Source organism: Amblyomma americanum, chromosome 4, assembly GCF_052857255.1.
Source record: "Amblyomma americanum isolate KBUSLIRL-KWMA chromosome 4, ASM5285725v1, whole genome shotgun sequence".
NCBI lineage: Eukaryota > Metazoa > Arthropoda > Arachnida > Ixodida > Ixodidae > Amblyomma > Amblyomma americanum.
In genome coordinates, this window is record NC_135500.1 from 75708255 (window position 1) to 75736251 (window position 27997).

Below are 27997 nucleotides of genomic sequence, written 5' to 3' on the forward strand. Positions count from 1 at the left end.
CGCGGGAGCAAACGGTTCAAAGAAGGACGTGAAATTTGCAAAGACGATCCCAGACCGGGCGAACGCCACAGTGCAATCATCCCCAACACAACTGCAATGGTTGCTGAGCTGATTAGCTGTCATTTACGGCGGAAAGGCGCTGTTGATTTTTTTTTTAGATCGTCAAGAGCCATTACTGATGGAATTTGCTAAACCTGCAGAGGCTACCAATCGTTTTCGTTATTTTGAAACGCTGTATAGGGTGCGTGCCGCAATCAAGAATACACTACGGGGAAAATTGACGAATAGGGCCATCGTCCTCCACGACGATGACCATCCCCGATGTGGTTAACACAAAACTGGCAAAGTTCAAGCGGGAAAAGCTGCAACATCCGCCATACAGCCGAGACCTCTCGCCTTGAGACTTTCACATTTTCGGGCAATTGAAAAAACAGCTCAAGGGAATCAGATCCATTAAAGAGTCAGTTACAGATTTTTTGAAGAAGCAACCCCCCCCCCCCACTTTCATTTGACTCGCCCTCGTAGATACGCATTCTATAGAACTTTCCTATAAGACTTGCTGTGGACATTTTTCCATGGACTGTCTGTAGACAATGTTCTACTAAAATATAAGACCATAAATCTACAGAGCGTGCATAAAACAGTGTATAGGATTTGTCTTCGGCAAGTCTATAGACATATTGAAAGAAGTATTGACGCGCCTGCCCATATTACAGGTGGCTCATAATATAGATCAATAAAAGAAAGCACTACAATGGAGACAGAAAGAGGAAATCTGATTTGCTCTTTCTGTCCGGATTGTGGGGCTTTCTGTTCACACCTTGTAGCCCATCAGTAACGACTCCAGATTTTGTGTTCTGATAGCTGGTTGATGGTTTTATGTTTTGTTGAAAGGTACATCCTTTAGATATATGAGCTGGTTGTGTTATAAACAGACATGCACATGCCAATATAGTCTTAAGTAGTGCCGTTCCCGTCATTTTTATGTACTGCATTCTTTGGCCCTGTCCTATTTTCTGCAACCATCAGAATACATTCTTACCATGAATCAACTACTCCAAACCAAAGCATTACTTTAGAATTACATAGGTTACGCTTGAAGACTGTAGTGTTCCCCTTGCCTGCCTAGCAAACACGACGTAATTATCCTCTAATGAATTACCATACTGATATTGCTTGTTGACTGAGTGATGTGGCACAATATACCGAGTAATGCTTACCACTGAACGTACTTTGAAGAGTGTACAGGTAGATTGGCGGCAATAATTTAGTTTTGTGTCCGGTGTTTCTCAAACGCATTCTATTTCAGCCCTTGAAATAGAGACCCCGACATGAAGTAAGCCACTCACCCATCGTTTTTTTATGGCGCTTGAGCACACTTTTATACCCCACCAAAAAAATTTTACGGTCAACGTAGCAACATCGGAAAAGGTGAATAGTGGTCGGAATATTGCTGAGGCATAATGTATTGAGAAGGAAATATAGATCTTCTCACTTGAGTGAAAATCACCTCTTGCGCGAAGGAATCCACTTACCTGGCTGAAGCCTGGAGTGGAAACATAGGCATCAACCTTACAGAACTTACCACAGCCTTTTGTTTTTCTCTTTATGAATCCTACTTTGATATAGTTTGGCACCCGAGAATAAAGTTTTCTTTGCTTTATTGAATAAAATACACTCTAATACAGAACATGTTGGAATTCAAGCTGAGTCACTTGTAACGGGTAATCTATGTGCACAAAAGAAAAACACTTATTGTGCACCGCCAGGTACGTGTACATGCTAACCGTACAATATCTTCGCAATCAATCAAGCGCCTGTGACAATTTTTGCGAAAAGCGCAGGTTGTCGAACAATGGCACAAAATATTAAAACATGCTCGCACAACACTTCTTTTCTAAAGAGTCGGATATTCGAGTGTAATAGCCATGTCAGGTGGGATATACATAAGCTGTGCATCAGCTGATTCTTATCTTTCTACGCTTTTGTGAGGATGCAGTCATATAACAAGTAACAACAAGCATTTCATGTCAAAAACAGAAAACACGCGGCACCTCCCGCAACCAAAATCATAGGAACAGGTATAACAACAACAGTCTGGGAGCATAGCGCTTCGTAGTATTTCACAACGATTGGAAAACAAAAAGGCAAAACATTTTTTTGGCAATGCGCGTGCTGTGCTATGCGCATGAGCCTGTTGATAGGCGGCCCCAGCAAGTAAAAATAAATCATTAGCGTTGTGCCTCACAGCTTGAAATATCTCAAAGCTCTGTTAATTTACCACTTATAGGCTTTAGGAAGCTGCTTCCTTCTCCACATTTAGTATCTACCCACCGCAAAGGGCGCCTGCTTCAACAGAGGTGAATTATTAAGCGTTAAGTGAGAATTGCAAAACTGTTGGTGAAATTTAACGAAATAGCGCAGTAGACGAATTCACTAGAATGAATTAATTTTCTTTTTTCTGGTGCTCGGAATCACTGATTGATAAATAGCAAACTTGTTGTGTTTGGTAACCATGAGCACATTCCAGTCCCACCCGGGAGCCGAAGTTTTGAACTGAAGCTGCAGGGCAGAAACCTTCATTTATGCTATTTTTCTCTGAAGGAGAGCGTTTCGATCGTGAAGCTCTCTGGCAGCAACTATGTCATTACAGGGAGAAGGCCGCGAAATTGGCAAAACGAACCTAAAGAAAGGTAGGTGGGTTGTGGGGTTGTTATGTAGGAACGTGGGGCGTTAAACATAAATTCAAACAAACAAAAGCAAACTGCATAAGCGACGAAGGTTAACGGCGAAGATGACACGATTCAAGGTGGAAGATGGCGATAAATACGCGGCATGACAGAAATCAGTGTAACCTTACGGTCTTATAGTTGCGCCTGCGGTAACAACACATTAATTTATGGAGCTATTGCCGCCGAGTGTTGTAAAATTTACTGCGCATATATGGTACTACTTGTGGCCAATACGCGAAATTTGCTGATAAAACGGTGGTGTCTCTATGCTGCGCCGCTTGTAATCATTGGCCGTGAACTCACGCCAGAACATTAACTGCCCTGAATTGCACGATGCTGTTGTCATATCCGGTGTGCACTGATGAAAACTAATTAAAGCCCACCAGCTGACCAGCAGCGGCGGGGCGGGGCGGGGCAGAGAGGAAGGGGTGGGGGGAGTTCTAGATCTCTCCTCACTAATATATCTGTACAATTAGGATTCGACGCAAATGTGCAACAACCTGCTCTGTTGTTATTTCTTTACAAAAGCAATAATACGAGTAGAGTATAGAAAGAGCTCTGTGTTGAAGATCAAACGTGCTAACGCTGAAGATATTCGGGCCATGAGTACTTCCAAGAAGAGAGGAAAAACGGAGCAGCGGTATGGAATCCGCAGCTGTCTTAAAGGATGGACATGGCTGTAAGCGTCTTGAAGCACGGCAGGGTCTCGGCTGTTTTTTATTTACTCCAGCTGCCAAAGTCGGCACGGAGGTGACGAAACCCTCTAGCGTAGTAACAAGACCTGTGATTCGTCTTTTTCGATGCAGGGGGGAGAGAGTAGGGGTGGTAGAGAAAGGATAGGATTGGGGAAATGCGGGGAGCCTTACTTTCATTCATACTTCCGGCATGACAGGAAACGGCGTTAATGGGAACGTAAGTGTTGAGTACAACTCCACTATCACAAGGATCGAAGTTCTTTAGAACTATTTGAACCATTTCCCAAACAGTGGACCAGTCGAAACAAATAATTGATCGGCTTCCAGAAATTCTGCTCCACTAAAGACCCGAAACACCTGTTGCATCATAAGCAGCGTTTATGCTTCATGCAAGGATGCTGTCGATGCGGTTTATTGCCTGTAACAAAACTGACGCCCTAACTGACACACCGAACAACAAACTCCTACAGCGCCGCCATACGATGTGGAAACGCAGCTCAGAGTTGGAGAGAGGTTCTCTAGATAGCTTGGCGCCGTGCATCGCTTTCGGACTTCTTTGGAATAGGAATGTATCAGTTGCTTATGACCGATATTTGATGTCAAAATGATAATCGCCATAATCGGAAAGAAATGGCTTTTGTAGAGATGTAAAAGCCAGGTATTCTGGTCACGAACCCAGAAAAAAAGAACGCGCTGAAAGTCTACATCTGGGCTTCACGAGAAATGACACAAGGAAAGCGCCTGACAAACTAAGGTGGGTTAATATGGCTCTTCGCTTGAGGATAAGGCACCTAAACATAGATTAGAAAAGGATTGCGATTGCTTGCATGTCGTCATGCTGAAAAAAATTACGATTTTGGAAGTTATGACTAAACGTGTACGAACTTGTGTCCTCACGCCATCTGGTAACGCGACGCTCGGCAGAAACGCAAATGGTGCACTTCGATACTAAGCAAGGCCTGGCTGCCATTTTGAAGCGAAAATCTAGGCAAGTTTTGGCTCAACTGTGTCGTCGGCATGACTCGCGATTTTAATTCTGGGTATACAAGAGCGAGTCTGGATGATTTGGGTATAAGGCCTTCAATTCCGAGCTATGGTGTGGATCAATTGCTGAAGCGAACACAGGGCAAGCATAGCCCTCGAAAAACGGCTATGATGAGACTTCAAACAGTAGCAGGAAATAAATAACTGGAAAGAAGACCAGTACGATAGACAAGAAGTCATTGTGGAAGCAATATAGACCTGACACCTTCGACTGGCTAGTTAGATTGTTTAATTGAGCGAGTCATTATCGACTGATACTGTGAAGAAAACAACGAATAAGAACAACGTACAACAAAATGTAAATATACACGACCCTGGCTGAGAGCGACACTTCAAGGCAAATATTTTGAGTTACACAAAAATAAACAGCTTACAAGCAGGTTGTTTTCTTTCGTGCTTTCATATTTTCATTGCTTAGACACCGCAACAGTCACAACAAGTAAAGATATTAAACACCGGGCTAGTTGCTCCGCATCTCATGCCACTACCACGTTTAAGCCCTGATACAACCGTCAGGGTACTGCGTCGAATTAAGACGGCCATATCGGCGAGAAGGAGAGCGATGGTAAACTAAAGCTAACGCGATGAGGGGAAGAGCTGTTCGAGAATGTGAATGGACAAAATAGCTTTTCCCAAATTGAAGTTGGCACCTGCACTCGTGCTACAGGGCCAGCCCTGCTGAAGCGTTTACATGCTGTTTGAACTGAGGCTGAAAGGAGTGGAATGCGAGGAAGAGTGAAACTCAATTTCGGGCATGTGGCATGCGGACACTCTTGGTGAGCACACTGCCTGAAAGCCCCGGGGAAAATGCGATGTACGATTGAGCCCGCCTTTATATAAGCTGCCGTGTCAAGCGTCATTTGGAAGGAAAAAAAAAATATCGGAGCAAAAATCTTTAAACATGCGTGACGAACTGGAAGCACAGAAAGGAACTCGCGCGATATGTGTGCGAGAAAGCAGTAAATGTCTGTTAAGCGTTAGGAGAGTGGAAACGAGGCATTTTTTCTGGACCCATTCGTTGGCGCGAGCTGGGACGGGAATGGTGACTGTTTGGACGGGAAAGGTGCTCCAAAAGACAAGGACGAACAAACACGCAAGGACGAATGGACAAGCGAGGTGAAAGACGCGCAAAGCGCTCACCGCTGCTGGGGGGAGGGGGGGGGGGGGTGAAGAGTGTGCCCAAGAGTATAAATGGGATGGTCCCCTTACCATGGCTACCCTGCATGAGGAAAGCTCCGACTTGGTCAAGAGTGATACCGCGGTAGAGACGGGGCTTCGCTCGCGTGCCCACCACCTCTGTAGTCTATGCACCAATAAATACCACAGACACTGCATGGAGATTTTAAACGCTGGACCAGCGCGTGGCTGCTTAGTCCCACAGTTTGTTAGCATTTTCCCTGGGAAAGCAAGACAAATGCAGCCTGTCTTTCTAAGGCGAACATCGCATTTCCAGCGAAGATTTTTGTTTACACGTGCATAAAGCCCAAGGGAAAAAAAAGGCGCGAGAGAAAGTCGTGCGTGCTATTCACTCGACCAAACGCTGAGAAGCTGAGGGAGGCTGCCGCTGCGGGAGTGGCCCCCTGGAGTCCTCTATCGGCCCTGTTTGTAGGCGTCCGCTCTCCGCACGTCGTCGTCGGTGAGGAAGGGGGCATTCTCGACGCCGATGTAGTTGTTGACGTAGAAGAAGTCCGCCGCGCTGGCGCAGGGCACGGCCTCCTCGGGGAAGGCGCACGTGAGCGACAGCTGGTCGAACACCGTCTGGTTGCCGCACAGGAAGCTGTACTGCTGCCACTCGGCCGAGCCGTCGGGCCGGGTCACCTGCGGGCGTCGCTTCATCATGGCGCCACCCGAATTCTCCGGGCACCGGGGTGTTTATTAATGCACTGGCATTTAGCGAGAAGCGCTCAACGACTAAACAGTGCGTGTGTTAAGGGTAGTGCCATGTTGCATCGTAGCACTGGTGCCGAACCGCTGAAATGTACATTAATGATAGGAAGAAAAAAAAACGTTCTTACCTCTCCTAAAGCAACTTCCTTTCAGCCTTTCGTTTCACGAAATTCACATGACTTGATACCCCTTCATAAATCGGCTGAGTATTGTTTACCGCTTACCTTATAGCTTTTTGGCTAGTATTCTTTAACCAGGAACATAAAGAATTTGTAAATGGTAAGAAAATGTTTTATGGTGCCTTTAAGAACGCTTGAAATCCTGTTACTTTCGAACTTACATGAAGCTGCTGCCCTCTATCTTGCGTTTAGCATCGAAAGTTAGACCGATAAAAAATAATGAAATAAAGCTAATTGGTGAATCGCGGTTGCTTACGCACTAAGCTATTACGAATTAGCGAGCGACTAGTATCATTAATCGGTTATGAGGACTGGAAAGGAGTGATAACTCACTGTGTGGACACTTGAACGGCGCCGTGGGTGAAGAGATGAAGGGAGCTATACAACAGTCGCGATCATGATCTGTCCCAAACAGATCTTGCGCACAAAATTCCCTACCTAGTCTCCGAGTTATGACTCGTGCCGCAGGCGCTCAAAATGCAAACCGTATTTTCCTTTTTTTTCCTCGTAAGCCTTGTATAAGGTTTTTCGGCACTTTGGAGCTGCATACCTCCGCTCGCTTCATTAAGAGTGCTTACATACGGTTTGCTCCGTACGTTCTTATTATAAATATATAGGTGCGCACATTAGGCCAATAAGTTCAATGGAAATTCCAGAGGACAAGAACTAGCCCGCTTCGTTTCAGGTGCGTTGAACTATCCGTCATAAAACGCACGTGAGAAAGTGTCGACATAACGCGAGGTACTCATTCTCACAAAATGACGTTTCAGTTGCTGAACAACGTGCGAGGAAACATGTGAAACAAACCTTGTAAACTTAGCATTGCCAAGAAATGGCTCTCCTTCCCTCGGCTAGCTTCTCGAACAGAGTGCTTTATTTGCACAGGAAACCTTCTTGCAAGATTATATTTTTTTTTCGCATTGTTTTGTGGTAGCAGCTCATTCTGCTTTGCCTGGGAAATCGCAGAAAGTCCGGGATTCTTGTCCACATATCAGCGTTCCGCTCTGAACGCATTCCCTTGGTCCATAGCATTCTCTTCTCTAATGGATTTGTGCGCTGTCGCTTTTTCACAGCTCTCGAGAAATGCAAAGCGCTTCGTGAACCCTACAGAGATGTCCGCTGCTCAGCGCCGCCTTCTCACCTGGTGGCAGACGTGATACACCTGACAGTTGTTCTGCACGTCGGCGTAGTAGCCCTCGCCCTGGCACCGAAAGTTGGTGGACAGGGGCGCGTACAGCAACAGCTCCGAGCCGTCCGGGAGCTCGTACGCCTGCCGCTTGGAGCGCTGCAATGCAGTGAAAAGAAAACTGCCATGTAGGTCGGCGCCGAGCACATTCTGACACTGCATGAAGTACTGGACCGCACCGTGGGGGCTTTTTCCCACGAGGTTAAGCAAGAAAGAGGCTCAATCAGAGGCGCTCACCCTAAAATAAATATTTTGTATCCAAGAACCATACTGGCTCTCCAATTTTGTGGTGATAAAGTTTAAAAATTCATGCTTAATATAGGTCTCCCCCCCCCCCCCCCTCATTCAATCATTCACTCCTAGCATTGCCCATATATTGGACCCTGATGAGCTTCCTTGGTGCTGTTCTTGCACCACGCGTTGTGACACAGCCCTCCATGTTCGAGAGCTTTACAGTGTTCTCAACCGGTGAATACGATTCTATTTTTGTGGTCAGAGCTACTAGAGTTCCAGTAACGCACTAAATATTAATTAGTTTCCTAATAGTTAATTAGGTTAGTTGCACTTGCACAAAGAGGAAAGTAAAACTGCTTTATTGATTTATGCTTGATATGTAAATCAATTTGGGACATATATGTAACGGATTATGCTAATTTTAGAACTAAATTTTATTCTACGCTAGCTGGTATAGTTTGCTGAGTAATTGCATTTAACACCCTCGTAAAGTCACCGCCTAGGGGTTTAATAATTAAGAAGAGAGAACTAAGCAGGGTGCTTGTTCTTCGCTTTACCTGAGGGATAGAGAATAATCCTGAAGCGTGGTGAAAAGAAACAGAGGGCCGCATTTTTTAGCATTCTTTCTTCTAACTACTGGCAGCACATCCAGCGACTTACGTTACTTGTTCAAAATAGATGTCAAAATCGGTGGCTATCATTGGTAGAACACATTTTCAGCACTCTTGGAAAAAAAAAAATTTGAATATTATATTAATGTAATCTACTGGTATAGAAATATTTGAAGGTAATTGTTCATTCTTGCGATGCTTAAAAATCTTTCTTTTTCGCATCAAGCACTTAAGAATGTAATAGAAGACCAGTGGGAAGTGTTTTTCACGATTCCAAGCACGTTAATTGCAAATAAAATCCAATCTAGCCGACGGGAGATATGCGGATATATTGATTGTTATAGTGAATTCTTACATTATATGAATTGTGTTCATAAACTATATCCCTAAGGAAAATGCTTTTGACAGAATTGCTGGGTATGGCACTGAATAGTAAAGCGAATCGTTATAGACGCAGCTCTATAAATAGGCAAAAGTAGGGCGCGCAGAAAATGCAAGGCGCGCCAAAGTTCAACTTACCTTTCTCGAAGGCGTGGCAGCCATGCTTATCGCCAGAATCGCTGCTAGAAGCGTTAGCTGCCAGGAGGCAGAGGCCATGATGGTAAGATGGAGGAACGAGGTTGGCCCCTAGGAAAATACATTCTTGTACACGTGTGTGGTTGATATGCATCAAGGCGTAAATAACCCACGAAGTACGCGACAGATACTCCTGATATGTCGCAAGCCCAATTCTGTGGTCACCCATATCATGAAGGTCAGGGAGCATGCGCGCAAGTTATACTCCACAAATAATGCACTTTTTGTGCAATATAGGCCTCCTGCATGTTTGTAAACAAACGAGGTGGCTCTGCAGTCGCTAGCGAGCTCGTGGTAGGCAAAAGGCCAGGGAGTGGCGTCGCGGATAGGTGTTGAGCGCGGGTTTTCAAAGCTTGTAGGCGCGTTTCCAGTTTCTGCGTATCATAGCAATGGTCGATGCTTCCAACTTAGTAATTTGTTGAAGTACGCGAGCTCGCGTTGGCCACGTGCGGCCTATAAAGAGAAATAGTTTGCCACTGTATTGTATATATGGTTAGTAGTAAACATGTAGAAAGCGTTCCTGCCGTTTATTTATGCGCTAGGCATTGAAGAAAAGTTTTGACACTCTGCACTAGTGTCACTGCACTAGTTTTGCACTCTGCACTAGGACAATAGTGAGGGGAAGCGCTGGCCTTGTTTCGTCGGAGCAGACATGCGCTCATCGCCTGCTGACATACGTACGTGTCGCGCTGTGCGAAAAGTGGGGACAGCGTCGTGTCCCTGATCTCCTGTCTCGCTTAGCGCTGTTTTTAGCCGCATGACCACGCACCAGCCAGGCCGACTTGTCCTCTTGTTAAGCTGGTCGATTTGGTGAAAATTTTTGATTTCTAGAATTATTTTCTTTCCTAGCCCTGAAGTCTAGTTTCGTGACGAAAAATTATAGCAAAATATTGAGTACAAATTTATAAATTACGCTTTTTAGAAGTGTGGTCGTCAAAAATTGTGAGGTAATTTCTTTGATTTCAGTGCCGCATTTCTTTGACCAAAGCGAAAGCGAAGATGCCATAAACGAGGGAATAAACTTTAAGGTTCGTTTTGTGTCCTCTCACATTTTCTCCGACTGGATCACTCACCTTCGTAATTCGCATGAAAATCAAATGATTCCATTTGTCGAAAACTATTCCTGAGACGTTAAGGAGCGCAATAAATCTCTCGATTTTTTTCCCTACTGGTGCAGTACTGTGTTAGTTATTTTTTGTAAGAAACGGTTTCATGTAGCTATGCATGCATAACTACTGATCATATAGAAAAAGAACTAATCGCGTCATCGTACAGAACAGGGCTTTATGTACATACTGGCATAAAAAACTGCACACTATCTACTCAATTATTTGAGACCTTGGGGGGACTTGACGACGGTGTTAATTATAATTACCCAGAACTGCACCAGGTATAGCTATAAATAAAAGGAATTACTGAAACCAGCGTAGGAATTTTATACTTTCACCAAGTTTAGTTACATATCGCATGCATGAATAACGAAAACACTTTTCAATGCCGCGTCCCCTCTCAATCTCGCCACGTGTCTGTTAGTAGCACGCCTGCGGCTGCTTCTTTCCAAACAAGCTTCGCGATCATTTACTAACTCATGAAACATGAATCATGCATGATGCAATGAAAAAACATATGGCGTTTAGCACACTTAAGGTACGCTATTCTAAGCATACCAACGCGACCGCGCAAGATTGACACAACTTACCAGACTTCTTTCTACTCGAATGAAATAATTACGTCGTCATATCAAGAAACAGTTTCAAGTAAATATTAAATCTGAAAAAAAACGCGCCATTAAAACATGGTGTGCTATTAACAAAAAAACGCATTCCTTGGGGGCGACTGAACCTGTCGGCGCCCCGTGCACTCCGGCTCAAGGTGATAAGTACGTGTGCAGCTGCATATGTCTATTTTTTTTCCTTGAGCAATTATCAGGCTACTATCCTGAAGTTCAGGTGAATGAACGCAGTAACTTGCATGCTATTCAGTGCATTGAGTGGCAGTGCCTATCGACTCCCAGACTTCGCGCTTTACTACCGTGGCGCAATGCCTGTTAGCCAGTTTCCGAATGCGGCATTTATGCGCGAGAAACCTATCGAGGCTAATTTAATTTTTTTTATGCTACTACGCGGATCCAGCAGTGACGCAGCTGGTCAATACATGCTGCTTCTGCAGTGCACAGGCTTGAAGCAGCCGCCGGTAGCTGCGGCAGCTGCGGTAGGCACGTGCAAGCGGAACCTGTTTTGCCTACCATGCGAAAGTCGCTGCTAACATCAGCGCCACCGCCTCTTCGTGACGTCGCGGGGTGAAGGAGGTCCATAAGAACTGTGCACCCAGCCCTTGTTTAGCCCTTGGTTTGTATATATACCTATATACACACACGTCGCATACGGTGCCAAAACTAAAGATAAGTTTTCACCAAACCACCAAAAGTGATTTCTTGGCAGCTGATTGATCAGTATAACATAATATAAAATGGCCAAAAATTGAAAATCATAGCAAGATTTAATTCACGACGTTTCGGCTGGAGGCCCAGCCTTTTTCGAGTGTTCTACGGCACAAAAGTAGCGTAAAGCACGAGTGCACGAGCTGGGGGGGAGAAGAGAGCAGGAAGAACAAAATTAAAAAAGGAGAGAGAGAATCAATGGCAATCTAAAAATGCCATCTTTAACCTGGATGCAGGTGTTCCAAATGGGGGCTAACGATTAAAAAATAAAAAAATATATTTTTAAACAAAAATAATAAAAACGAAAATAAAACAGGGGACATTCTCTTCTCCACCACCTCAGGGTTGCCTTAGAAAGGCCCTCGAGGTGTCGGTCCTCACCGCATTCTGGCGACAAGCGTGAAGCGCTTGACCCCGGTGCAAGGAGGAGGCAACATTATCGAGAAACTGGTAGGGGCGGGGGGGGGGGGGGGGAGGGGGGAGGGGAAGAGGAATGCCAACGAGACCTCTAAAAAAAAGAAAAAGTAGTGAAAAAAAATAAAAAGGAAAGAAGAGCCGTTGTACAGGACTTAGCAATATGCTACTCCGACAAGGGTGGTGCCAACACGACAGAATACAAAATAGGACATCAGGACATAGCACATATTTTGTCGTATATATATATATATATATATATATATATATATATATATATATATATATATATATATATATATATATATATATATATATATATATATATATATATATATATATATATATATATATATATATATATAGTCCTGCAAAGTGCTTCAGAGACGCAATGAAAGACGTGCAACTGAAGGAGATCCAGGATGAATCTGCTTTCACGTAGTTTGCGAAACACTGGGTGGCCGTAGTTTTGTGCGGCGCTAGTGAACTGTAGCCATATCATGAAATTTTCGCTATAACAACCTGTTTTTAACACAAAACTTCAGACCTCTGTCTAAAACAAAATTGCTTCTCCGGCCGATAAGTTTCTCCCACGAGCATAAAAAAGCGGGAGTTAATTAAGTAATGTGAAGTATATTTCACAAGTATATAGGTGCGCTGCGACTGAGTGAACTGTTTATGTCTGGTTTGTTACTAATAATCCTAGCGGCTGCTTAATACATAGGCGACATGTGACTGGAATCCGAGCAGGGATCGTTAGTTCACATTGCTGGGTGTTTGAGGGGCCTAAAAGCATTATCATCAGTCATGAATGCTCTGACGACGAACTTCCCTTCATTTTTTGCGCTCATTTCCTATAAATCGAGCATATCTGTTTCCAGAGCGGGTATGGCAAAGCTGATCCGAAATAAAATAAATTCATCTTCGGCGAAAATATACAGTATATAAAGTGGTGAAAAGCAGTGGTGCATATCTTTACTCAGCCTTTCCAGTCGACCACACTACTCAGAGTGTAAAGGGGCCGGGGAATTTCAGCTGGCAGGTTTTGTAGCGTTCATTCCTCCTTTGAGTGTGGATGGATCTCAGTAACATTTCCTTGCCAAATGTTAAAATATGTTGGTTGTTTTGCCATCCATATCTCTGATTATGACAAGGACTGCATTATCATGCAAACAACTTCCGACGCCATTAACGGGTAATTCATAACCTTAATGTAATCTCACAATGTCTTAAGTTTGATCTTCTGGTTACCAGTGTTGTTTTCGTGAACATTAGTCTTACAAGGTGTGTGTACTCGAATTTGTCCTATCTCTTGTTATTGGCACTAAACATGTCATCTGAAGTTTAAAGTCCTTAAACAGCAAAAGCTCGCAACTTACCACCATGATAGGGGTTAATGTTCAGATACACTTGGATGTATCCAAGGCTCTGAACTCGTTTTTCACAGTTCATCTTCCATGGTAACTACCTTCGCCATTCATTTTTCTTAGTATTAGGCTGCATTGCATGGTAAAACGTAAATGACTTCTCTGATTTGTGCAATACATAGATCGTGAACACAAATAAATGTTAGCAGGGATTAACAAGTTTTCGGGGATAGGGGAAGACAGCTGGCACAGGACAGGGTTGGTTTGAGAGGTATGGGACAGGCCTTTGTCCCGCAGTGGGCATAGTCAGGCTGGTGATGATGATGAAGATGAAATGTAAGGCAGTGAATAGCACCGCGCGTTCACTCCTCCGATTCTTGCGTTTACTACAATGAAAGTCCACTGTTTCGGCTGTAAACCACGTACAAATACTTTCGCGAAAACACCACTGTTTAATGATATCCTAGTCGAAATCAAGAGGAAGAAATGGGCTTGGCCAGGGCATGTACTGCGAAGGCAAGATATCCGCTGGCCGTTAAGTGTAATGCAGTGGACTCCAAGAGAACGCAAGTGTAGCAGCGGGCGGCAGAAGGTTAGGTGGGCGGATGAGATTAGGAAGTTTGCAGGAACAGGGTGGGCGCAGCTGGCAAAGGACAGGGTTAATTGGAGAGACATGGGAGAGGCCTCTGCCGTGCAGTGGGCGTAGCCGGGCTGATTATGATGATGATGATGATGATGATGTTGATGATTATGATGATGATGATAACTGTTTAGGTCTTCTGGAGCTGTTACGACGCGAGTTGCACACTCCACACTCCTCTTCGAAAGTTTAGGGCCAACGCTGACTAACTTCCTTAATTAAAATTCCACTGTACGCGAATATTCCGAACTAAAGTACTCCCGCCAATATCTCCATCCAAAGGTTTCGACACCGTGACAGTACTTTGTATGTTCCGCTAACAAGACTAGAGTGCGCTATCTACCAGCCGCCATTGTCTGCATCTGTGATCGTTTAACTTTCATTACAGAGTTACTTCTAATTTGGCTCTAAACTGCGCACCACACGTCTCTGGCATTCTTCTGATCAGCTTATCTCTGTAACTCTTGCGCAACCTTGCAAATAAGTGAGAAATATAAGAGACGAGGAAGCAGAGCAGACACTGAGCTATTCTTTTTCTGTGTACTCCGATGTCGAGTTGTAGTTTTGTGAAAACTGACACCCGAAACTTTGAAAAGACAACCATGTGTTTATGTTCGTTCTCTTCAAAGTCTCTGACTGCTGCTTTTATAATAAACAGACCGGCATTTAGCAAAACTTCTCTTTAGATCGCTTTACGACGCTTGCTTCCTCTTCACAACTAAGAAGAATGTTGAGGGTTACCTTCGACATGCATAATACGAAAAACCTCGGCATTAAAATATACAGGCACGTTCCATAACAGGCTTCTTGGTCAAAATACTTCCCGCCAGTTCCTTTAAAAAATATACCAACTGTTTGGGAAGGGGCTTTGAGGTAAAGAGAAGCTTTCTGCGGCATAGTAACAACAGTATTGCCGGACGTCAAAAAACAGGGGAATCGTTTTACTAGTTGACATGATTCTAATAGTTAACTTTTCAACTATTACCGATAGACATCTGATTGCAATTAGCAAATTGTAGACGGCCGTTGGTAATAGCTGTATCAGTTTTCAGAATTTCAAAGTGCGTTTACCCTCGCCGCGGTGGCTCGACAAAATTTGGCAGCATCATTCCAAAATACATGCACTTTCGGAAAGCACGTAGACAAAGCGACCCCTCCACTGCACGCAACTGGTCGAAATAGCCAAATTTTATCGAGGCACAGCGCCGAGGGTAATCGTTTTCGAAATTCTAAAAACTGATTTGGTTATTACCAACTGCCGGCAACAAATCTCGAGTTGCAATTAGGTGCTGTCTGCAAGAAATCTCGAGTGGCAATCAGGTGCTATCTGCAATAGTTAAAGAGTTAACTATTAGAATTTAGTTAATCACTGCTGTAGGTTGCATGGTTCGCATGTTTTCTGTCGTGCGCCAACTCTGGTATTACTATGCCGCGAAAAGCTTCTCTATACCCCATAATAATAATAATATTAATTGGTTTTTGGTGGAAAGGAAATGGCGCAGTATTTTTTTAAAATTAGTGATCGGGCTCTATGAAACACCTCGTATATTTTTTTCGTACAGCGACGAACGTTGGAAATTCTGAAAATGTTACTCTCCCTGCGTGCGGCTATATACAGCATATACTCGTATATAAACTGCCCTAGTGTATAGCCCGCACTCCCTACTTTCAGCCGCAAAGATGAAAAAAAAAATTAGAACGGGCCAAAAACGCCCCTAGTCCCACAAAGTGCTACAAGATGGCGCCAGTTAGTTTTTCCCACATCGCAGCCATTACCAGCATCGTTGCGCAACACGAATTATCCGCGGCTTTCGGTTTCCGGTTTCCATGGTGCCTTGCCCAGCGCCATTTGGTCTTTGTTATCCGGTGTTTCGTTCGGAAGTGTATGGACTGCTAGATGAATCTGTTAAGTTGCGAGCGATTTTGTGAGGCAGGCTGCATGGTTTTGAACGCGAACAAAAAGTAATGGGCAAGCGCAGACGGTCCTACACTGCAGGCTTCAAACTTCAAGTGGCAAATACGCTGAGGAACACGGTAAACGCGAGGCCGGGCGCAAGTTTGACGACGACGAAAAGTGTGTTCGCTGCTGGTTGATGCAAATGCAAAACCTCACCGCCACTACCCGAACCCGGAACGTTTTCTGTGGGAAACAGTGTGAAAGTTCCCCAAACTTGAAGAGAACCGCGTCGAGTACGTTCGCACTGCTAGGAGCAACGGCTACGCGGTGTCTACGGAAATGATTCGCACGAATGCAATCACTATCGCCCAGCACATGAACATTCAACCTGCGGACTTCAAAGCCAGTCGAGGGTGGCTTCGACGCTTTATGAAACGGCACCAACTGTCCATCCACCTTCGAAAGACGTTGTGCCAGAAGCTGCCAGCCGAAAACGAGGACCAAATAATGAAATTTTATCACTTTGTCAAGGCACTTTGGAGGGAGCATGAGTACGACCTCTCACAATAGGCAATGCTGATCAGACCCCTGCCTAGTTCGATGCCGCCGAAATTTGCACGGTGGAGGCCAAAGGGGCAGAAAGTGTCTCCGTGCGCACTGTTGGCGCCGAACGGCAAAGGTGCAGAGTGATGCTTCCATCACCGCTAGTGGGAGCAAGCTTCCCCCCTACGCTGTCTTTTAAAGAATGACTCTGCCAAGGGAGAAGTTCCCCATGGGTATCGCAGTCCGGGTGCAATAAAAAGGTCGGATGTCCGACGAATTGGTCATAGACTGGCTGAAAACAATGCGGCAGAACCGACCAGGAGTCCCACAACGCCGCAAAGCCCTTCTTGTGCTCGATAGCTTTAGAGGGCACCTAAGAGACCGAGCGAAGACTGGGCTGGCAGACTGCCGAACGGATTTGGCCGTAATTGTTGGTGGCCTGACAAGCGTGCATGGTGCAGCCGCTCGATGTTTGCGTTAACCGGCCATTTAAGACGAAATTTCGACTGTGCTGCACCGAGTGGATGGCCGCGAGCAACCACGGAACAACTTGCGCGCTTGGATTCTGCACGCGTGGTTTTCTTTGTCAGCGGACACCATCTCGAAGAGTTTTAGAGTCACGGGGCTGTCAAACACGGCACAGAGGACGACCAGCTTTGGGAGCACAACAATGGGGCGAGCTCGCCCGACAGCGGTGAGAGTGCCGATGGGCTGAGCTCGTCCTACGGCAATTAGTACGAAAGCGGTGATGAATGGTGAAATAAAATGTTCGTACCCGTCGCCAGCTTTGTAATTATCTAACACTGTAGTCGCAGTGGCACCACAGGGTGGCAATGTGTATCTATATGCCTGATTCTTGTGTAACCCGCACCTGACAAAATTTTATGGAAAAAGTGCTTATTATACACGAGTGTATACGGTATACCCAGTGTATTCGGTTACATATATTTAACGCGTGATTTCATTGATTCCACATTTCTGACACCTGCAATCTTGGTTCATTGCAGAAAAGTATCTTTGGCATTTCAGGGTGCGATTATAGTATACGTGCGACAGCAGAAACAGATAAGCGAGAAACGGTGCTATGCACATTATCTCTATAAGTATAAGCGTGGCGCATACAGATATGGCATTCAGAAGGCCATGAGCGAGAAGCCTCCATGCGGAAAACCACTTAGATGAGTCGGGAACGCAGTAGCGCTAACCAAGTGGCAGTGGGAACCCACGGGTAAATTACTAAGCGAAGGCTCTCAAGGATGCAGAAGTAACTGGCTAATGATAACGGTCGTTGAATGAACTGTCATATGAGAAGGATTAGCGGGAGGATATAAATGGCCACCTCCCACGTGGCTCTCTCGTACGCTGGCGCTAATGGGCGGTATGGCCTTCCTGGCAAGGACAGATCTGAAGCCTGTTTTGCCGCCGTGACCAAATGGTGCGAGACGACGCCTTGCGCCTAGCAGGCTTGCTGTGGCTTTTCACGTATATTCAGCAAATAGAATTTGCATGTGCAATCTGCACTTCCCGCCATATTGAGTGGATAAAGTATAACAACCCTAGAAGAGGTCCTAAATTACCTGCTAAAACACCGCTATTCCAAAGCTGCGAGAGACGATGATTGACTGAGCCCTTATATCACCATGACGTGAATGTGCCGCTGAGGCCAAAAACTGGTAAAAAGCACAAAAGGAATGTTTTTTTTTCATACACGAATTGAATCCAATGGTTAGAACATAACTTTAGGAAATCGAAATGCTGCTCTCAAAGCTTTTAAGGCGCGCTGAAATGAACTGGAAAGAAGAGCTTTGAAACTTTTACGCTTTTTCAGAACCCTACTTTACCTTGACGCATTACCCTTGGGATTCTTCATACCCTAACACTGTACTTTCCTGTGTAGAGGCTCTGAATTTGTTGGTGCACTTCATCCCCTGAGTTACTCAGTTTGACGATGTCGTCAGTAAATAACAGACTGCGGAAATATTACCCGTTATCTCTTATGTGAGAGCAGTTTACAAAATTTGTAATGCATAAAAAGAAAAGTAATCAAAAGGCATTTCGCATTGTTGCATTTTCTCGAAACAGTCGCTGTCATTTTATGCATAGCTAGTGTTATGCATTGCTGTGCCATTTTGTGCATATGCTGATAATCCATATTTTAGAAAGCACCTTCCACTCATTTTCTTCAAGAGATGCATGCTTAGTGAGCCCGTTCTTCAGAAGTAGAGTATAGTTTACCCGTCCTGGATTTTTTCAGTATAGGGCATAGGGAATAATCACTGCTGGGCAGTGGAGGACTGAAAACCTAACCTCCGCGGATTCTAGGGCCATGATGGTGATGGGCAGAGAACTCGGAGATCTGTCTTAAATGCAGCGATTTCAGCTTTGAAAGGCTTTCGCTACACATCATGGAGTGCAATACGAGTCGTTTAACACTTTTAGTGGTGACGAGTCTTCGCCACAAGTTTTATACAGGAAGAGAAGCCGCCGCTTAAGCATCGGCGCCAGTGACCGGTTGAGGGCATGGAATCGGCACCAGCACTGGCGCTCTGTGTCACGTGCACTTCGCAGCTGAGATTGTTTATTACCTTTTTCGAGCGCGATTACGTGCAAGTCATTTGTAAGGAAGAGTTGTTTCTTAAACTTAGCGGCACAACTTGGAGGAAACTTTTTGCCACAACAAGCGGACGCTGTTTATGCGGTGCTATACACTGGCTGCAAGGAAAGATATTTCTTCCGGGTTGCATTAGAACTCCGCAAAAATTTCACCGAATGACTGACATACCCCTTAGCTAAAAAAGGAGTGCTAAAAATGCATTTCGAACACATTTATTTATTTCGTATTTATTTTGCATTTTTTTTGTCCCTATGCTTGTCCCGTTGCTGACCTGTGTGTTACTGTCTGTTAATTTGTATCTTGCTTATAAATCCACTCCTGTAACAGTCCCAGTGGAAATAACAGTATGATAAATATAAAAATAAAAATTGCCATACGAATGCTTTCTAAGTATGCTAGGAGTATTATTTTGAACATTCTTGCAAATGCATCACAAATGCATTTTCTGTCCGATTAGTATATTTATTTTACATTAAAAATATACTCAAAATACACATGAAATACAATAAAATTATCTAAAAATTCACTTAAAATACATTAAAAATATTCTAAAAATATAAATTCAATACATTACACTACATTAAAAATACACTAAAATATGAAATTAATACATTAAATATATATTCACTTCGCCTCGGCTTACAAAACGTGTGCTAGTCAGATTCACCGGATGATACTGATCAATGTTGTTAACAGCAGAAGTAATGATTGAGCTGGTTATAAGCATCAGGAGACGGAAAATCCCAGAGAAACCGCGTTGTCGTCAAGATGTCTATGCCAATGCAAGGTCACGTGACGGGACCTGAACGGGAAAGATGTCGCCACGCAGTAAATGCCTACGGAAAGTGACGTCAGTGAACAGGAACTGCTCCGACAAGCGTGATTCTTGGCTTGGCATATAGATACCGTCCGAGAGGAGACACATTATCTTGCCCTATGAGGCGTTTTTTGCTCAAAGGCTATGGGCCCCCAAATTGTTGCGCAAGCGTTGGAGCGGTCGCGTTCGAATCTGCGGGATATCTAGAACCGAATTGTTAGTCGTAACTTGCGTCAGGCATCGGTCAGGAGTCGAACAGTCAACCAGCAAATACTTGGGCGACTATGGGAGCCGGTCGGCCTTGCCAGTCGGGGTCCTTTTCGCTGGCATGTTCAGGCCCGGAGGCGCGCACGGCGCCATTGGCGGTATAATGCTATCACGCTGTCCACACGTAATTTAAATAAGTGGTGACTGCCTTTCTGCTAGAAGTTAACATAAAGGAATGCACGAAAAGGGAGAGTTTTCACTGTTCCGGGAAACGTGATTTCGAGCACTAGGCTGTTCCACGGCAGTTTGAAGTGTGCTGAAAATATGCTGACGCAGACTACCCATATGTTAGAGTTTTAGTATACTACGCACGAATTAATTTAGTATTTACGAAAGTACAGTTTAAATGTATTGCCAACATGTCATTTCACTAAACGCGATTTCGAGCACTAACTGTTCAACGGCAGCTTGAAGTGTGTTGCAAATATGCTGACGCGGACAGCTCACATTCTGTAGAACTGAAGTGCACTTTGGACGAGTTAATGTCGTATTTGCGAAAGTACACTTTCAATACATTGCAATCATCCAAAGGACATCTACCAAAACTCGATTTCGAGCACTAGACTGTTCTACGGCAGCTAAAAATGTGCTTCACATATGTTTAAAAGGACTGACCGTTTGTTAACATTAAAGTATACTTTGGACGAATTAATTTCATATTTACGGAAGTGCACTTTTAATATATTGACAAGATGCTACAACCGCATTCATAATTTTTCACGTGTTGGAAACCTGCTCGAAGCATGCTTTAAGTGACGCATTTGTGGAAAATTTTAAGAATGTATTTCGAATACCAAACAAAATTTCAGGAACCTATTTTCGGCATGTTTTTAGTGCATTCATGAATACAAAATATGTTTAAAATACATTATAAATATCCCGAAGTATATTCCAAGCGTATCAATTTTCGCTATGGGACGTCCGAGTAATTCCCGAAGTGATAACGGCTACGCCCAAACAATGCGTCTGACAGCTGCTCTGCGGAGCTGTCACATGCAGGCCCTTTGTGCAAAGAGAAGGGGAACCGTTTCGGATAAATAGTGTTGAAGTGAAGCTGCTATGAGAAAACCGAGGACGAAAGGTCCTGCTCCAGCCTGGCAGTGAAAGCGAACGACTACGAACTCAACTGGAACGCAAGCGTCTGGCGTAACTCTAACCGCGGCGCGGAAGTACAGCGGTCTCGTGAATGCGCATGTCACGCTCTTCGTTGCCAAACGCGAGAATTTCAGACGTGATGTGTGCGGCAGAATCCTATTTACTCTTCTACGACTACTGCACTCGAGTAACGCAAGGCTTTGACCACACTTTGCCTTCTTTTCCTTGCGTTGGCAATGCGCTCGCGGCATTTCAAGCCCGCTTAAAAAGAATATTTCCAACAGACATCAACCGCCCGCGCTTTTATGCAACGGCTTGAGTTGATTATAATACAATAGTTTGGCCATGTATGTACACAATAACACGACTATAATCGACTAATTGCGGTAAAGAATTTTTTTGCGCCTCATACGGGTGTCGACTGCATATATGAAAGCTACAAGCCGAATTCGCATACCTTTCAAATGCAAATAATCCAGTCTTATTATCAGTATGCAAGAATATTTTACTAATCCCATGCGTGTTATACAAAAATAAATCTAAGCTCAGCCTTTGTGTTCTGCTTCATGGCGGGGAGATCGATGTACTGCACCATATCCACTTTGTTGAAGGTGACTCTCTGGCCACACTTGATTACATATCTGGACCTCGCATTTTATGTCGTCATAGAACCTCTACTTGAGTGCCAATAAAGTGCTTCCTCCCAGGCTTATATCAACAGCCCAACATTGTCTCAGCTTCGTGGACTTAATTCTTGCTCGTGTGGGTCATATGTGCAGCAACACTCGGCCTTGAAATACAGACGTTCGTCCTGTCGAAAATTTGCGCCCTTCAATATTTCTGTTCCATGTGAGGGCTTCTGCGAATCCCTTCGCTAGCAACATCGTTTGCAGTCGCAGCTGTCTCTGAGAGGCTTGTGCACAAGAACGGCATTGCATACACTGTTCTACGGCAATCTGATGTCCATTGGCGACATGTCGTGAGTTTCCGATGCGTTATCGGCCCAGGCCCCGACTGCAGGTTCGAGAAATACGTCAGGAGGCCGTTAAATAACACCGGTGCGGCGTCCGGCTGGGCCTGCGTATCTCGCGCGGCGACGTCGCAACGGCACCTTGAACAATGCATGCATCGACACGAGCGATGCTACTGACGTGAAAGTATTTTTCAGAGACGCGAGCACGTGGCGGAAGTCGAAAAGGTACAGGTGTTTGGCAGCTCTCACGACATTCGCACTGAGCAAACAAGTCGCAACACAGTGCCTGACACCGCGCAGGATACCAAGATCTCCCATAGCGATACGGCGTACTTTCATAGGCATTAAAAATATTGGAGGACTCTGGTGCGACTGAGTACATGCAGTTGTATACTATTGTCATGCGCTCATTCTCCACACAGAAGTGATAATTTGAGGTTTTATCACACGTAAACATGCCAGACGCACGTATGCAGGGTGTTTCACCCAAGACTTTACACAGTTTGTAAAAATAGGCTTTTTGAGAGCGCTTCTTAAGGCATGTCATTTTCAGCGGTGTAGTACATCAGAATACAGCTAAGATATGCTAACTAGCAGGCTGGTTAACTAATATTGGATAGTTAACTTTTTCCTATTACTGCTAAGCTCATTAATTATTTAGAGGCGTGTAGACTACCGTAATTGATATCCATATCAGTTTTAGAATTTCGAAACCGCAGATATCCTCGGCGCTGTGGCCCAACAAATTGTGCCTATTTCAACGACTTACATGCGCTGGAGAGTTTGCCTTGTCTGCAAGCGTTTCGGAAACGCAGGTTTTTTTTACGCGAATGGGCAAAAATATGTTGGGCCACAACGCCGAGGGCAACCGCCCTTTCGAAATTATGAATACGGATATGTATATTAATTACGCAGGACTACACGCCTCTCAATGATTAAGCAGCCTAACAGTAATAGTTGAAAACTTAACTATTCAAGATTAGTTAACTAGCCTGCTAGTTAGCACGTCCAAACCGTATAGATCTGATGTATTACACCGCTTGCAACACTATGCAAAAAAAAGCTGTCTTCTAACTCAAAAAGCATATGTTTTAATATTGTGTAAAGTCTTAGGTGAAACACCCTGTATTTGTTCTGTGCGCCGAATCTCGCAGCGATTTCTGCTCCCCACTCAGAACGGAAGCACTTTTGCACGCTTGTGAAAGCGTGAAGCGCGGGTTAATGACATCCGCGGGTTTAGAAACGCGCATTAATAGACATCCTAGTCGAAATCGAGAGGAATAAATGGGCTTGGGCAGGGCATGTGATGCGAACGCAAGACAACCGATGCTCTCTAAGGGTAACGGAATGTATTCCAAGAGAAGGCAAGCATAGCAGGGGGCGGCAGAAAATTAGAGGGGCTGATGAGATTAAGAAGTTTGCAGGCATAGGGTGGGCGCAGCTGGCAAAGGACAGGGTTAATAGGAGAGACATGGGAGAGGCATTTGCCCTGCAGTGGGTGCAATCAGGCTAATGATGATGATGATGATGAGGCCCTCGTAAGCATGACACTTTCCCGACTTGAAAATGCCTGCGTAGTTTTTCGACTCGGCATGCCAGCGATCCAGCCTGTGATGCCGCTTCGGTAGCCAATCGATTGTTGACTCTAACAACTTTTTTCTCCCACAGCGGCGATGTTTTCCTCATTGTCTGCGTTATCCGTATGCCCGCTTTTCTCCTTTTCTCTGTTTTTTAACAAATTTCTGGCTGTTCTGCATACTCTAATTCCAAAAAATGTCACGTGAGAGTTGGAAAGGTTCGCGAAAGTATTCTCAAAGCTGCAAACGGTGACTGAGTGTCAAGCAGACGACAGCACACGCAGGAGATATGGCCAATATGTAAGCATTGGTTCATATATGTGCTGCATTCTATAGGTCACGAGACATGGCTTATACGAGAATACAAATTCTCTGAGCATACCTTTGCTCTTTGCCAGCAGATTTACAGTCAAAACATCTGATGCCATGGTTTTTTTATCATTGTGGTCAGCATTTCTAATTCTGCGTTCCCAGTATTTCTAGCAGTGCCTCACTGGCATTGCTAGCAGCGGTTATCGGACAGCTGAGCATATACTTCTGTGCTTCGTATCGGTATTACTAATGACATGACCGGCTCCATACTTTTCACTTTATTACTACTTTACATCCTGCAATGATCGTGCAGGAACGGCACATTCATAAAAAGCAAAACTAGAGCAAAAATAAACAGCGATGTAGCAGCAATAGCATACAATATGCAGCAGAAATAACATAGTAGTGCAATAAGGTCCCAGAAAAATACGAAATATAACAACATCGTACGTGGCTAAAGAACACGTGTTAGATATGTGGGGTTGATAATATTCGGTTAATGAGTTCCAGTAGTTTACGATGCGTTAAAGAACATAAACACTTGTACAGTTTGGTTTGTCTAAATATGGTGTTTTACAGCTTTGTGTTTGTGTCTTGTACTTCTTGTTAGAATTAAGGAAAGATAGGGCGAAAGGTGAAGTATGAGTTTATTGTTAGGAAGTAAAGTAAGGACATTTAAAACAAAATTTCGCCTTCTGAACTGTAGTCGTTCAATACCGTGAGCGCGTATCAGTTCTGACGTGCTGTCAGCGGGAAGAATTTTTTAATAATAATAATAATAATAATAAATTTATTTCTGCCTCAAAGGTATATGGACAGAGGAGCTGCAGAAAAAGCTGTAAAAAATACAGCTTGACAAAGCCGCAGCCCCCATTTTTACAGGCAACAGCAGAAGACAAACAAACAACGACTCAACTTCAGGTGTCGTATAAAACGAAACAAAAGAACAAAAATGTAATGCTATACATCGCAAGAGCACTTCAAGCGTACTGAGTAAACACAGGGATAAAAAGATTGTTATTACATATCACACTCTCATACATAAAATATGAGATACAGAAGCAAAGACTTATTTTGGCACAGGTGAGGATGAAAATTGTTCGTAGCTACCTTCTATATACATCCTACGCAATACCTTATGAGTACAGGTGAATAAGTCAAAATGTGCAGATGTATAAGCGTTCAGAAGGGAAGGGAGTGTGAATTGCAAACGTTCTTGCCCGGAGTTTAGGCGTGCTGTTGGCACCATCCATTGTTCGGGTTGTCTGAAAGGGTAATTTGTGGTTTTCTCTTGCAAGTTTGCCAATCGTCGAATATGGTTGGTACCATTTTTTATTTCTGTTTTGTAACAAATGCTCAACCGGTATCGATATAATTCATAGATTCGGACCACACAGGCTGCAAGAAAGAGACCTTTCCTGGGTGACCCATAGCTACATTGAAGGCGTAGCGAAGGGCCCTTTTCTGCAACATGTGTATTTTGCGAAGACAAGAATGTGTTGCAGTTCCCCATACAAGATGACAATAATTTACGTGAGAATAAAAAAGTGCGTTATAAAGAGTTAGTTTGAATGACGTCGGAAGAATATGCCGTGTGCAACCAATCATGCCCACTACTCTAGCCAGTTGTTTGACAACGTGAGCTACATGGTGTTCCCATGACATGGTTGAAGAAAATATAACTCCAAGGCATTTAAAATAATTAACTATTTCTATAGGTCGAGAATTATATAGAATATAACTGTGAATAGAAACCGGCTTATTTTTCGGGCGAAATATTACGGCTTTTGTCTTCTTTTCATTCACGCGCATATCATTAGATTTCGACCATTTTCCAGCGGGACCATTGTTGTATTGCAAGACACTATTAGATCCTGAATGTTTTTCGAGCAAAAAAAATACTCGTGTCGTCAGCGTATATGATGAATTTGGCATTTTTGTTAATGTTGACAATGTCATTAAGGAATATATTGAAAAGAAGTGGGCCTAACACGCTGCCTTGAGGGAGCGTGTTATCTATGTGCTTTTGTTTGTGTTGTATAATGCATCCTCCACGCTATGCAGCGTGCGTAAAGTAGTTGACTTCGCTCAACTAACTCATTTGCCAAAATTCACTCCACTTTGAGCTTTTCTGTCGCACTTACGCGATTCAATTATGTGAGGGGTCAATTTGTGTTAGAAATGATTAAAGCTATAGATTCTATTGAACAGTTTACTTATAATTAATACAAGGGGTACCGTAAAATACCTTTGCCTTGCCAGCTCAGTGACTTAGTTTTCATCATTAAGAAAAAATCTAACGCAGGTAATTAATGTGATGCAGCACTTTAAATCTGTTTAAAAGAGGTTATTTATAATTTTAAGCTGGTAAAACAACCAGTTCGGTCTTTGACCGCACCTTGAGCAAACGAAAATACCTTGTGCCATGGCGCTCTTTGGCCTCAGATGCCCTTGCGCCATAAACAATTACATTCATCAAAACAACCAATTCATATTGCTTAGATTCTAGTCGAGATAGAATCACTTTGTGAACAGGTTGTAAAAGCCACATTTCCCGAGCAAATAATTCATGGTAACGACTCAGTCTTGTTTGAAGTCATGCTCATTAGTTACTTGAGACGTCTTACAACAGCGTAATTCCGCGGTGCTTTGGGCTAACACTAACGCCTAGTGTCATGTGTTCTTCTCATCGATCTTCCTGAAGCCACTAGCGTATGACAGTTTCTCCGTTAAGTCGTGTACGGTGCTGCATGGCTCAGCCGAAATTCTTATTAAGTCATACTAGGCCCGTCGTCTGGACCAAGAATTTTTGGGCTGAAGTTACGGATACAAGCCGTATAGTCGCTCCATAATTTCTCCCGTGGCCTAACAGTGATCAAAATTTACTCGTCTGCCGGCCTAAACGTAGAAGAAAGTATAGGCGGGAAAGCGAAACGTGTACACTACTTCCGGACCACACCTTAAACTCTAGCTGAAAAATGTTTGAGCGAAATATGCATGACATCCCGGAGGGCGCTTCGGTTGATAACATTTCGCTTAACTTGTGCCTGTCTTGCCAGGGTTAAACAGCTAGGAGTGCTTATAGTGCTGTGCCTAGTTTTCTTGATTGCCAACACTGCACGCCCTCACTGAGACTACTCCGGTTACTCCTAGGATTATCACTGCACTGAGACGGCTTTTTCCGGTGCATCAGTGCGACTAGCATACTGCAACCCTCACTCTAATGGGTAGCGCTTCTGCCACCTGTGCAACTGGCGAATCCGCCACGGCGTAAGACGGTAAAGGTCGTTTTCCTGCAAGAAAGAAAGTGCAGATTGCCTCTTCAGGCACACTTCGTCTTGGACAGCGCAAGCGAAACCCGTTATCTCACCTCTTGGCGGTAAAGTAAAAAGAGAGACCGTGATCCCCTGCCGCTCGGCGAGCGATATCCCTGGGAACGCACCGGCCGGCGACAACTTTCTCCGGAACACACACAGACAGGAACTGCAGAGCGTCCCGACGCCGAGGTGGCGCTTTTATGGGCCCGGAAGGAAGCAACGCTACACATTCTCCGGAAACAATGAGTTTCTACTCTCTCTCACCCGCAACTTGGGAGGTTAGCGGGCGAGGGAGGGATGTAGCGGTCCTGATTGGCGAGGACCACCCGGTCTAACCTCGTAGCGTGCTAGGGAAAGGGAGAAACAAGAAAAGTCCTCCGCTCTTTAGTTTCCTTCGCCCAGTAACTCGTCTTGAGCCCATCGCAGAGCATCGCGGTGCCAATGGCGCGGGCTGCTCGGGGTGACGTCAGAGTCACGTAACCGAACCAAGCGGACCGTGTCGCTGCGCGCCTCATCTGTCGCCTGCTTCGTGGCGGAGTGGCGCCGGACTCGCCCGCTTTGTTCCTCCTCACCCTCGCCA

The 27997-nt window shown here is 44.4% G+C and overlaps 1 protein-coding gene across 1 annotated transcript; it reads right to left on the bottom strand.

The window, feature by feature from the left end:
• Positions 1-1644: 1644 nt before the first annotated feature.
• Positions 1645-27621, bottom strand: LOC144128047 (uncharacterized). The gene is made up of 4 exons (XM_077661091.1): positions 27471-27621; positions 9088-9195; positions 7679-7822; positions 1645-6289 (listed from the first exon to the last, which is right to left on the bottom strand). Exons 2-4 carry the CDS (start codon positions 9163-9165, stop codon positions 6062-6064), a joined length of 450 nt encoding a protein of 149 aa, XP_077517217.1. The 5' UTR covers positions 9166-9195; positions 27471-27621; the 3' UTR covers positions 1645-6061.
• Positions 27622-27997: the final 376 nt, after the last annotated feature.

Coding starts and splice junctions, on each gene's coding strand:
- LOC144128047 (XM_077661091.1), bottom strand. CDS start 9,165: ATGGCCTCTGCCTCCTGGCAGCTAACGCTTCTAGCAGCGATTCTGGCG. Junction 7,823..9,087: donor CTGCCACGCCTTCGAGAAAG/GTAAGTTGAACT, acceptor ACTGCATTGCAG/CGCTCCAAGCGGCAGGCGTA. Junction 6,290..7,678: donor TGTATCACGTCTGCCACCAG/GTGAGAAGGCGG, acceptor CGACGCCCGCAG/GTGACCCGGCCCGACGGCTC.